The following is a 13,529-nucleotide window of genomic DNA, read 5'->3' as shown; positions in this document are numbered from 1 at the left end:
TTTTCCAGAGCTTTCAGCTGCATTGCATGGCCTTCATCACACTGTAGCAAAATAAAAAGCTTATGACTTTGAATTTCAGTGTACTGTAATTGCCACTATGGTGATCTAAAAAGTGTTCACCCTGACATGAATACATTTCTGTGAAGGAACATTAAATGTTAGCAATATTTTTAGATCATTTTTAATTGGCATTTCCTTCATTGGTTTTAGTCCCCCAAAAAATCAGATCTTCAAAACCCCATTTTGCTTAAAAAAGGCCGTCTGACTGACCTTTACTAACATCCAAGACAACTTTTATTTAACGCAAAGAAAAATATACCATACCTCTGACTTTATCATAGGTATTTCTCTTCAGCTATAACAAATCTGTTATGTCAGCAAAAATAAAGGACGCATTCACGTGGTTAAGAACAATCCTTTACTCTGTGGAGAGCTCCACACACACGCACACACATATACTGAACATTAACGTGATTTACAAGGAGATTTACTGTCACACCCAGCAGTAAGACAACACTCTACAGGGAAAAGAAACACACCGGACATCTCATAGGGCGCTTTGTAATATGCGACAGGAATGTTATGAAAAAAGTCTACATAATCCTACAGACACCTACACATATCTTCATACCATAATATAAAACATCTACACAAAAATAGAGCATATATACACAGAACGGATACTATTTACATCCAAAACTTAAAGATGAGCAATATACATATACTGTAAATATATATTTGTACTAGATTAATGTACACATAGAGTCTGTCTCCTGGGTGAAAGTCACAAGTTGGCCAGTTGCAGCAACTGTTCTTTGAACTGCTGAGCATGATGCGAGAGGTCGGTGACCCTGTCCACCATCTCCTGGATGGCGGCCGTGTTCGGGTAGTTCAGGGCGGCCGTTTTAGTGGCGGCCACCACCGTCTTCAGCAGGTCGCACAGCACGTTGCTGGAGTTCATCACGCGGTTGGCCACCTCGGGCGCCGAGGCCTGCCTGGACAGCGTGTCCCCGATGAAGACCAGCTTGTGGGCGCTGAGGATGACGAACTTGCTGTGCGCCACGAACATGCGCGGGGGCTGCCCTGTGCCGACGCAGCCGAAGAAGGCGTCCACGGCGCCGAGGAGCGTGGCGAAGTGCTGCCCGCACTGCTCGGAGTAGAAGCCGAGCAGCTGGCGGTCCCGAGCGCACACTCGGGCGGAGGGCAAGTCCGAGGTGGTGGTGGTGGTGGTGGGGGGGGCCGAGGTCGAGCCGGCGTGCTGATGCGAGATCCACTGCGTGACGTCGTTCTCCACCGGTTTGATCACGTCCTGCTCCAGCTTCTTGAACTGGTTGATCTGCGGGGGGGCGACAGGATTCAAGATTATTTTCCAACCTCGCTTGTGAAAGAAGTACCTGCATCTTTAACTTAAGTAAAAGTAGGAAAACCACAGTGTTTTGGACTCTCGGCCGAATAAAAACAATCGTTTCATTCACTAATTAATCGCAAAAATGAGCTGCAGATTATGAAAATTATCGTTAGCTGCAGCCCTACTGCCAACAGTCAAAAAGGCTCCAAATGTTTGCCTCACCCACGAGACCCTGAAGGTCAACATCTGTGTGTGTGTCTGACGATATGAATACATAAATATGCATGATGTGATAACAGAGAATCCAGTGCAACAATGTCTGTGCCAAAGTAAAGAACCTCACCTGCTCCTGGCCCAGCTGGACTTGACTCTGCTTGATAATGTTTTCTTTGTCCAACAGCTCCTTCTGCTGACGCTCAAAGTCTTCTTTGCCCTGCGGAGGAAGACGAGGAGGTGAGAAGAGGTCAGAGGTACTCACACAGCCCGGGTTTGAACTTTCTCATACATCCAACATACTCAGTAGTATAAAGTCGGTGGATATAAAGGAATAATAAATAAACTATTGAAGATTTGTAACAGAAAGTCTCTAGATATAAAAATGACATGACAATCCCAGAAACGAGACATGCTTTAAATACAACCCCTATGAAGAGGATTTAAACATTTCTACACTTCTAGTATTTAAAAATACATTCTGTTCCACACAAATGGACCAGACCCAAGGGCTTACATCGATGGCCTAAAAGTATCACTTAGACTGCACAGAATGTTAACATTTTTAAAGAAAGCACTACAAACGAAACGTTGCGTAGCCTGGACGTTTCTCCCCCCGAGGATTTACCTGCAGGTGTACGTAATCGTAGTCCTCCATCCAGCTTTTCACACACTTCTCGCTGTTGTTCATGTTGTCTTTGTCCTGGCCGGAGGGCACAGGGAAGGGCTTAGTCTGGCCTCCGTAGTTGTCGTTATCGGACGAGGGTGAGGTGAGCGGGTGGACGGTGCTCTCCTCTGGTGTGCTCCCCATGGAGGACGACCCGTCGGCATGCGTCCGCCTGAACAGGAGCTCGGCGCTGCTGCCTATCGTGGAGGCCAGCTGTTTGGCGTCGTCGGGCAACGTCCTGGACACCATGACGAAGCGGTCCAGGTCGTCGCTCTTGTTGTGGTGCTTGCCGGCGGACGCCAGCGTGTTCAGGGCCCAGCTGCAGCTCTCCAGCACCTGGTAGATCTGCAGGAGGATCTGCTGCGAGTCCTCCAGGCGCGCCAGCTGCCGCCTTAGCTTACTGTGCAGGCTGGAGTCCGACAGAGCCGTGGCGTTTGCCGCAGCCCCTCTGCCGAACACGACAAAGTCCCCGAGGGCGGCGCGGACCCGGTCCAACACCGTGCGGACGTCGTTGGCGTGGCGCTCCATGAAGGGGAAAGTCCTCCAGTGAGGGGAAGCTGCCATCGAATGCAACGCGCCGACCGAGGCCTCCACGGCCTGCTGCAGGCGGCACAGCCGCTGCACAGCCGCGTCCACGTCCAGAGCGAGGCGTCCCTCGGAGACCGTGGAGGACGAAGAGGTGGACATGCTGCTGCGTGTGCTGCCGGTGCTGGAGAAGGACAGGCGGTTCACGCCGTCCGTCACGTCTGCGACGGCGCGGGTGTCCTGAGCGGGGATGTCGTAGACACCTTTGCTTCCGTCCCGGTCGGCGGGCGAGGTCCTGTGCTGCTGCGGGGGCTGCATGCCCCGCGGGACGTCGTACACGTCGCTCTGTGACCCCGCCCCGGAGTGGAGGGCGGACGGAGGCACGTCGTAAATGCCTTCGTTGCCGTTGCCGTTCAGGTGTTGGTGATGGGCGGGGGGCTCCATCGTGGGGGGGAAGTCGTAGTGCGACTGGGGGCTCTGAGTGGGTTTGGTGAGGGCCGGGGGAGGTACGTCGTAGATGCCCTCCTGCTTGTGCTTGAGAGGCTGCGGGAAGTCGTAGTTCCCTTCCTGGAGGGCGGGGTTGGTCCTGCAGGGGGGCACCGAGTAGATCTGCAGGGAGAAGTAAAGCATTGGTGCAAATTCACAATCTCTGCGTTTGTGTTTATTTATTGTGTCATAAAAGCCCACATGGACTTGTAAGAAGCTTTTGTTCTTATATCACATTGCAAACAAAGTCTTCTGTCCCCAGGCTACTAGTTTAGTTTAGAGGTTACAGTTTTAGTCTGACTTTGGGCTGACTAAAATATATATAAATAACTTTTTTTTTTTTCTTTTTTTTTTTTTAAATACGAGCACTTCATGCAATGATGTCTCCTCTCATCCGGTCTCTCTGCTGTTACTTTACCAGTCTGCAGTCTTCTACTTGTAGTAATGAGATTCTCAGAAATCTGCGTTCCAGTTACCATGACATTTAAGAAATCAGCTGACTGGCAGAAGTCGACTGAATGTTGGCGGCTTTTCAGCGGATACAGCTGAGGAAGTGAGAGGCCACCTGGCTATCTGTAGATGCTATATTAGAAACCTCAATGTTTCTGTGCTCGGATTCCTCCGTCTAAGGCGGAGTAGCACAAAGCTTGAACCTGCCGCTGGTTGACCAGGCAGAGCGTGTGAAGCGTGCAGAATGAAACGGCGGCCTGTAAGTGATTTCCATCAATTTTAAAACGCACTCGTTACAGCGAGACGAGCCCGCCCAAAACCGTATTCAAGAACGACGCAAATAACACGTCCAGGCGGATTTCAGCTCATTACAAACACACAGATGGCTCTTTGCCTGGTCGGGGATGGAGGTCTGCAGAAATCTTAGAGGGTCTGGAAAGAGAACAGCTATATGGCCTTTTTTATTTTTTATTTTTTTCAAGCTCAGATGCAGAACCACTCGCAGAGCTTTTGGTTAAACTCTGGCAGGCAAAGCTGTCCTTTAGTGCCGCCGCAAGAACGTCTCAAATATGACATTTTGACGTATTCATTTATCGCAGACAATTAAGAGAAATACCAGCGACTGTGTCAATAAATAACTTCAGCAGCTACCGCTTTGCCAAGTCAAACTGTATTCGACTGAAACGTGTGACCGATCATTGTGGTGGAAGGCCTGCTTACCCCTTGAGAAGAGGGAAGTACGTCGTAAACGCCTTGCGTCCTGAGGTCCATCTGAGACGGAGGAACGTCGTAGACTCCCTGGTTTCTGGCGCCAGGAAACATCTGACCGGGAGGAATATCGTACACCTGAAAACACAAGCAGAATATAAATACCAGTTGACTTGTAGTACGAGTTCTGATCACTGGTTTTATCTGATCAATTGCAGTCTTTTATTTTGTAGACTCTCCACTTGCTGTGCTTTAAATAATGCATCATGCAACATTAGAAGTAGCTTTTTTTCGATGAGCTACAGCGCTGCAGATAGATTACAGGAGAAAAGTATTACAGTCAAAGATCCTTTCTGAGAAAATACAGTCCGTGCAGAGAACAGGATGTGTGGCAGAATAAAATACGGAACATGCTGAAGATCAAAGAAGCTGCATTCTCATTCTGACAAATACAAACCTCACACTGCATCTGTCAAAAACTATTACTGCTGCGTTGACTGCTGACGTTTTGAATTATTGTTTCTATAAAGAAATGTTTATGCCTAACAGTAGTGGATCAGAGCAAAAGTTGCATACATGACATTTTCTTAGTTTTATATCCACAAAACTATAACTTATTTAAAGAGCCATATTAGTGTCTTTGCATGCTTTGAGTTCTGTATTCTGCCACAGTGAACCTCGATAATACAACTTTAACCAATTTGATTAAACAACTCAAAAGAAAGTCTCAAGAATTTGCAAAATTATTTTTTTTATGTATGGATATTAATAGAAACCTGTGGATGTCTGAAAACACATTCTAATCTCTAAAACATAGCACTGGGCTGATTTGTTTCTTTTATGGGCAAATATTGACTTTGGACATTTTATTTTGACTTATATTTTCCTTTAGGGCTTTTATCATGTATTGATCAATTCCACTTAAATCCCTCTGAAATCAATCAACAATGAACACTAGTGGTTATCCCCATTGGTTTACTAGCAGGTCATACTGGTAAACAGTTCGTGCTGTGGGAACATGAGACACTTACCCCCTGTGATCTACTGGGTGGGACATCATAGAGGTCCTGCTGGTTGTGCTGGCCGGGGCTGAAGGTGTAGGACTGTCCCACTCTGGTTGGGGTCACCACCTGTCCGATCACAGTGGGGAGGGGCACAAACATTTAGAACTGCTGTCTAAAATAAACGACACCTGGGACACAGCAGTGCTCAGGACAAATACTTTGAATCACAAAGTACAAACAGAACCCTCCTGACATCATTATAGTGGTTCATTTCTGGTAAAAGCTAAAATACAAAAAATATATATATTTTAATTAATTCATTGTTTTGTCAGTAAAATGTCAGATAAAAAAAAGAAAGTGCCAACACAATTTCTCAGAGCCCAAAGATATTCTTCTTTCTTTCTGACCAACAATCAAATAGACAAAAATATTTAATTTACAAGGACATAAAGAAGCAAATATAGAACTGCTATTTCAGCCAAGTGCTCTACTGGAAAACAAACAAAATATCTCAATAAATAACTAATAAAAACTAAATAAAACGTAAAACTGACTCAGTTGAGTGATTTATTTTATTGTATCTTTATGAATGGGCCAAAGTAAAGCTTCAGCAGTGCTTTGTGAAAACGGTAAGGCACTTTAAACCTCAAGGAAATGCTTTGTGATTTAGCGTGAGAGCGTTTTATCGGAGTGCTGGCTGGATTATGAGCTTTTAAACCCGGTGAAGTAATCATCATTGGTAGTGATGAACAACCCGAACGCTTCGTGCTGTCTGATTTAACACACCTGTAAAACATTTTACACTGTGGTGCAGACAGGCTACGGATTACTGCCTGAAACACACACACACACACACACACACACACACACACACACACACACACACCTTTGCCCCTGTTTAATTTTCTTTTGTAGCACATTGTCCCTCCTCTTTTCCCGTCAGTACTAATCAGTCCCTCCACACCTCCTAATTCCAGTGTTCCCCCCCTCCCCCTCTAAAAGCAGACCTCCACGCTGCGTCAGACAGACTGAGGAATGCTTGGAATGTCCCTCCCTGAGCCCGGCGCTCCTCTTCTGCCCCCGCGCACCACTATCGCCACACTGGGTTCATTAATGGGGCTCAAAAATAGGAACCATACGCACGGCTTCCTGGCAGAGGGGAAAGTCTCCGGGGAGCTGCGAGTCTTAAATCCCAGTATCCACTCATGACTCGCCGTATAGCCGAGTTAATATCTGAATACAATCTGCCGTACATTTATCTGAGAGTGAGCAGTAGGAGATGTAGACTCGGCCAACTCCGACTGAGATTAATGTTTCTGGGGAAGCAGCAGCAGAGATGGAGAGGAGGAGGAGGGGAGGGGGGGGGGGTTTGTAAAAGAGATTTATGAGGAAAAAAAAAGGCAACAAGAGGTGGAAAGCGAGAGGAACGGAAAATGAGAGCACGTCGCCTAGTATGGAAAGGAATGCCATTCATCTGAGCCGGAGTCTGACTCAACAGTAGTCCATATGGTTCTCATAAGTCCAATCTGAACAGGCCCGTGGTGATTTAAGGTGTCCATTGTTGGCATTCCCGTCCGTGCATACATCATCCCAACAGGGCCTGTGGGGTCAGAGCTGAAACGTACACCGCGGGCTGAAATAAACGGGTCTGAAATAAACCGCCGCAGGAATAAATAGCTTCGCTGCTTCGGGGACTCTTCTCACGCGCCGTCGCTCCAAACACTTCAGGCTGTTTACATACTGAAATAAAAGATGTTTTAAGGGCAGCGATGGAAACTACATTCTCATGAATGTACCATCTGGCTGTATAGCGCTACAAAATATGTTCATTAGTGGGGAATTGGTTCACAAAACTACTTCTATCAAAAAACAGTGTGACAGTGCAGCAGGAAAACGTTAACAGTATTTATTGTCTTGCTTTGAATTAGGAGTTAATCAAACTCCTTTTGGAACTACAGTTCCCATATGTTAGGTGCTTTGGGGGATGGAAACAGGAGGTATTATTTCATGGACTAAGTAAATTACAGTTGTTTGAGTTCTTTTAAAACCTAAATCTATAATCAGATTGACTGAGTTATGAATGCGAATTTAGATGCGCATTTTGTCCGTCGGGCCAAATTGAAGTACTTGTTTTGTGCATTAATTGCCTCCATGTCGGTGTGAATACACTCTGCTTTAGTTTTATTCGCAAGAGCATTGAGAGCTGCGTTTTACATTATTTATTTTCCTTGTTTGCAGGATAAAAATGTGTTTAAAATAATTTTTTAAAAGGCTGTTCAAACTTCCCACAGCATGTCAGCAGACACAGCGGATAAAAAGCCAGCCTTTCACTGAGTAACAACAAAGTGATGCTCGCTAAAAGGTCACTGCAGCCCGGCTGCTGTCCCTGCGGGTTGAGCTTGTGTGCTGATGATAAGGGGGGGGGGGGGGGGGACTCGGTCACATGCAGATGGCAGCGAGGTGTCTGTCAAAGACCTCGCTGACCTTTCTCACAGGTACATGTCACGGCTGTGAGTGGCACTCGTCCCATCAGTGGCTCCTCTCAGCCAGCTGCCAGATGCACGCTGCTCATTTATTTTCCCATCTCCGGCCCCTCTGCTTAACCCGGCAGGCTGTCGCTCCGAGGACGCCTGGCGCTGCTATAAAAATGCTGGCGGGTAAACATTTACGGCATCCAATGACGCCGATGACATCGCTCCCACTCAGGTGATAGGCTCTTAGGATTCCTTCAGCGAGGAGGCAGAGCACACAGAGTGACCGACTAAAGAGGGATCAGGTTTTAAAGTAGTGCCCCAAGGAGCCAAATAAGATGCCTTGTTAACGCTCCTACGCCGTTTTGGTGAGTGAGTCATGGCTCTTTCAACAATGCAGTGTTTACTTAGCATCCTGGCAGGCTCAGGTTTTGGCACATAGGACTTTTAAGCTTTACTTCGGAGTCATTTGAGAGGCGTCGTCACAGCATCATCAACTACCTCATGAGGTTGTTATATGCTCTGTTGGGCAGTGAGTTTCGGCACCCTGTGTGTCAAGTGATGGAATTTAAAAATACTTCTATTGGTTAGAGGGACAAAAAGTATTTCTGATCTCCTGCTGCTCTCAGGTCTGTTTAAAACGTTTGCCTTTTATTAGCTTCAATTGAGGAGTACTCATTACTTCACTTTGAATCTCCTGTCAAATCTCTTACTTTTATCTCATCTTATTGTATCTTGCTCTTTAAAAACCTATTTGACTTTTACTGCTTCGTTTCCTTCACCTTTTTAAAATATTTTATATAAAGAACCATGTAAATGTTACTCGTGTACAAATTTCTGTTGTCCGAATTAATGACTTAATTAATGAATGCAGAAGAAGTGGACATCAGTGTGACACTTTAGAGGTGTTTTGCCTGCATTTGCCATAATAAAATAAATCCAAAGTTAAATGAAAGATTTGAGTAACAAAATATCATTACGTTTTAATTCATGCACGATTGTCTGCAGGTGAGTTAAGTCACATTGTGTTTAACAGGAAATCATCATTTCACACCTTTTCATAGGTTACACACACACACACACACACACACACACAGCCACTTCCCCCCCGCTAATGGCCTGCTGACACAAATAAGGTCGGCTTTATAAAAGACGGGGACAGCAACGACGTAGTCGTCAAAGAGGTGCTTTATTGAATTACATCCATCCATCTCCTCCTTCACACCTCATCTCCTTTTTTTTGTGCTCCCATCCATCCGTCTGGATGCTGACAAAGCTCCGTCAGCGCAGGCTCACCTTTTTTAATAAGCGCCAGCCAAAGGGCACCAATCTAAGCACGCCATCACACACACACATTAGGTAAGAGTGGTATTTTGTGTATGACTGCATCTCCTAAATGACGGGTGTGCTGCTGCTCTGCAGTAACCTGTCCTCGTCTGCTTTGCTAAATCACAGCACAGTGTTGTGGGCCGCGGCGATGTTCCCCCTCAGCCACTGGCACCAGCCTATTAAAGTGCCAAACTAATTAATGCAGGTAATTAACTCGTGAGTCCCGCGAGGCTTTCGAGACGTTTCTCCATAACGCGTCAGAGTGGCTAAACCCAGACAGACAGCAGGCTTAATGGGGAGCATTAAAAAAAAAAAAGAAACGGAACACGCTGATTTTAGCGCGACTAAGGATCATCGTTCATCCGCTATGATCAAAGCAGCTTCTTAATCCGGTGGCATGATTATCTGAAGAGTACTGTTAAAAGATGCATCTGACAATCGGGTATTTACTTTCTAAGAAAACCATGTCATGAGGAAGTTCTTAGAAAATAAGAGGATAATGTGAAATGAGAAATGTTTTGAATGAGCCTTCAGCATGAATCTCTATATGGAGCAAGACTAAGAGTCTACAGACATGCTAGCTGCTCTATGAGGCTTTACTTCTACTAAATGCTAACACTAGCATGCCTAAAATGACTAAGCTAACATGCAGATGTTTAGCAGATGTATTGATACCATGTTCACCATCTTGTTAAGCGTGTTAACATTAGCTAGTTAGCTCTAAACACAACGTACAGTTGAGGTTAATGGGAATGTCATTAGTTTTGCAGATATTTTAGTCATGAACCAAAGTATTTGACAAATTCAAAGTTTGATCGGATGAGGATGGCGCTAAGACATTTTATCCTCAGGGGAACATGAATGATTGACCCAAATTCTGTGGCAATCCTTCCAATAGTTGTTGGGATGTTTATTTCAGTCTGGACCAAAGTGGTGGACCGACCCAGCGACAGGCCGACAGTGTCATTCATAGTGTGGCTAAAAATGCCCCCAAAAATGATCATGCTTTTGCTTTTGAATGTAAACATTTCCTGGTTTTCTTTGTTTCCAATGATGTGAAACTGATTCTCTTTCAGTTGGTTGGATAAAAAAGGCGATTTGAAAGTAAACTTGAACTTCTCCATCTCTTCAGCTAAAATTTAACTTTTAGCTTACCTCCTACTTTGCTACTTTATCACACTTTCACACTTAAAGTCCTCGGTATGCACACACCGCAGAGAGCAGATTACTCTCGGTGCAAATGATTTATGACCTCGCCCCCTCCGGTCAAGCCTCATGGGCCAGCGATTCATCACAACTGTGACAATGGCGAGCAGACGGGTTGTCTGAAGGAGCTGGCTTGCTCCAGGAAGAAATAACTCACTTATCTGCAGCTGGGATTGTCATGCGCATGATTAGGCCGAGAAAATATGTCCCAGGCAAACAAACAAGCCATTCATTTCACATAACCTGGTTACATCCAAAAGGGGACTTTTTATAAAGGTAGATGGCACACCCATAAGGCCTGTAAACAGCCATCAGGGCCACTTCCTCGAGTTGTGTGGGAGTTTATCAATCCTTTTGTTGCACCCCTGCCTCTTTATGGCACCAATGAGCAGATTGGATCTATGGGTACGGCACATCAAGTGGAGGAAATGCCCGTACAAGGAGCAGACCTCATGATGTCAGGAAGTGGGGAATGAAAAGGCTGTCTGGTAGGAGTAGATAAGAAGCTCGGCGGAGATCTTTGAACTCTGAACCCAACCCGTCTTTGAGCACCGTGACCTCAGAGGAAACGGACGGCGTGAAACAGACACACCTTTCAGTGCAGAAGAAGGAAATCAAGAGCAGCACAGTGAAACGAAAAAACGGGCCTTTAAGAGCAGAGTGATAAAAGACGGTACAAGGCTTCTCCGTGTGAGGAGGCTCTTTGTGTGGCTGAGAGCTCCAGGCATCTGTGCAACATGGTCCCAGCTCGAAGGCCTTGAAGAAGGGAGGGGGGGCAGCTATGTAGTTCAACCTCCCAGGAGGGTCACCCAAGGACAAGGCCGCAGCATCAAACAGCCAGAGAGGAATGGAGCGCCAAAACCTCAGTGTGCCTTTATGTACCAGAGACCCACACCACATGAAGAGAAAGCAACCAGTTGCCATTCTGGATTTGCGCTGCGAGGTCGGCATGCAAACCCGCGCATGCATGACTCTACACACAACACATGGCGAAGGACATGCAGGAACCGTTCTCTGCAGGGAGGCTTTAGGGTAACATGAGAGGGGATTATCAGTCTAGGAAGCCCACATCAGTCTCCATAATCATTTTGGGAAGCGAGTGAGTGTCGCTTGACAACAAGAAAAAGACTGTTTTCCCCTTCAGCTCCATTGGCTCTTGGCAGATTTAGACGGCATGCGGGGTGAGTCAACGCTCGGCAGCCTGTCATCAATACTGCTGCGCAAGGACGAGCAGTAGTAAACAGTTTGGTGTTTTGAAGAGCAAAGGTCACGGTTTGGATTTCATGTGAACAGACATGATCTCCACAAATACTGTGAGGCGGTGGAAGGAGTCACTTTAAAGTCTCTCGGACATTTCTCACTTTACTCCAGGTTTATATTGATGTCCAACCGTTTCACTTAATCAAGCTTTTTGTCAATTAGTTTGCAAAAAACTAGCTTTCAAACCTTAGCCCCTGTTGTCACTGTTGCTATGGAGAAGAAGCTACAACACACTGTAAACTTCACCAAAATTGAATAAGTAGCACAGAACTCTCCTCTCACATACCATGCTTTATATCCCAGATGTTTTATATTTGTTCCAAAAAAACAAGATTTTTTTTGTTAGTGAACTTTAATTAAACGAGGGACGTGTTGAGGTCAACCTGCTTAAACATTCTTCAGTTGAAAGATGAAATGTATTTTGAAAAGAACCACCCTGATAAAGGCAAGACAGCCTTTAAAAAAACGCTTGGGAACTAAAGCCCGGTGTGTTGAAGAGTTGTGCGTCGTATTTAAAGTTGAAGCCCAAACGTGGCTATTACCTCAAAGAAAGAAGTAGTTGTTGTTTATTGAGAGTAAACTTTGACTTTTTACCAAAGAGCTAAATTAGGCCCCGTGTATCTTTTGAACAGAAGATTCAACCAGTTTCATGTTCATCCAAGCCTTTGTAGGCAAACAGGGGACTTTAAATTTTGAACCCTGGATGCCCAAAATAACTCTTCATCGTCCACTCTACAAACCTTTAACTACAGGTATTGCTGTTTGACTTTAACAGGACCGACTGTGGCCACAGAGGCTGCTGGTGCTTCTGTCTAACAGGCGGATACGTCACTGGAAAACAACAGAGCCTTGAACTCCGTGAAATAAACGAGCACAGTCAAAGTCGTTCTATTTAATAGACATGAACCACCGCCGAAAAAATTGCACCACTTTGATAACCACAGATTAGAGGGAACGTTAAACGTCCAAAATTCAATTTAATCTCTGCAATAACATGATTACAGCCCAATGCACACTGTCATTTGATTTTCCATGTTATCACCAAAGCCTTTTTTAATTCCATTCATCGCGTAAGCCCCGAGGCTCGTTAGTGGTAACGAGAGGTGTTGGTTGACGGTGTGCAGGTTTGATTGGCAGGTCTCTCCTCTCAGGCCCCATGGCTCTGACTGACTATCACACAGTCAATCGCACAAAGTCCTCTAAGCCTTCGGCGCCTGCTGCCTATTTACCTACTGAAAATGCATACCTTAGCTCATTTCTATGATGGCTGGAGCTGATTTGATAAAAGAAAAACACCCTTGGGATTTCAAAAGCTCATCCAGCATGTAATTACTATTCGTCTCCTGGAGGGATGATCTGGTCTGAGGTGCTAAAACTAGTTAAGCGGTTGAATAAACAGGAATATTCTTCCCTCCTGTTTCAGCACACTCCTGCCAATGACTTCATTTAAGAAAGACGGACCACTGGGCGCACACTTGTTTAACTGGTGCGTTTTTTTAAACCAAGACTATGCAAATTTAGCTGAACAATGGCCACAAATGACAATTTTGGGGTAATAGGACATAATGAAATGTAGTGTAACAGCAGCACAAAAATAGAGTCAGCAAACTACCTCAGTAATGTCAGTTATAAAGCAATAACGAGCTTAACTTTGCTAACTCCAGCTACCATTAACCAATTTGACCGAGGCATCACTTATGGACGCTAATGTTAGCTGCTGTAAGCTAATGTTAGCTTTCACATCCAGTCCCTTTTGATAGCTAATGTTAACCAACACATCAGCTAAAAACACTCACCATAAGTAGTAGATAATGTTAGCTACTGTGTTGGCTAACGTTAGCTAACAATGGCCAACATTACCT

At 45.3% G+C, this 13,529-nt stretch overlaps 1 protein-coding gene across 3 annotated transcripts in view; it reads right to left on the bottom strand.

Annotated features, from left to right (window-relative positions):
- Nucleotides 1-404: 404 nt before the first annotated feature.
- Nucleotides 405-13,529, bottom strand: part of nedd9 (neural precursor cell expressed, developmentally down-regulated 9) — a 30,557-nt gene continuing 17,432 nt past the window's right edge. For all 3 annotated transcript variants that reach the window (XM_031874792.1, XM_031874790.1, XM_031874789.1), the window contains exons 3-7: nucleotides 5,429-5,527; nucleotides 4,410-4,535; nucleotides 2,190-3,362; nucleotides 1,692-1,781; nucleotides 405-1,336 (exon numbers count right to left, since the gene is read on the bottom strand). In XM_031874792.1, the coding sequence (XP_031730652.1) occupies nucleotides 785-1,336; nucleotides 1,692-1,781; nucleotides 2,190-3,362; nucleotides 4,410-4,535; nucleotides 5,429-5,527 (2,040 nt within the window). In that variant the 3' untranslated portion in view covers nucleotides 405-784. The remainder of the gene's footprint in view (nucleotides 1,337-1,691; nucleotides 1,782-2,189; nucleotides 3,363-4,409; nucleotides 4,536-5,428; nucleotides 5,528-13,529) is intronic.

Source organism: Anarrhichthys ocellatus, unplaced genomic scaffold, assembly GCF_004355925.1.
Source record: "Anarrhichthys ocellatus isolate YVR2014 unplaced genomic scaffold, GSC_Weel_1.0 scaffold84, whole genome shotgun sequence".
Taxonomy (NCBI): Eukaryota; Metazoa; Chordata; class Actinopteri; order Perciformes; family Anarhichadidae; genus Anarrhichthys; species Anarrhichthys ocellatus.
The sequence above is the reverse complement of the archived record's forward strand: the minus strand, read 5'-3'. Positions and strand labels throughout refer to the sequence as shown.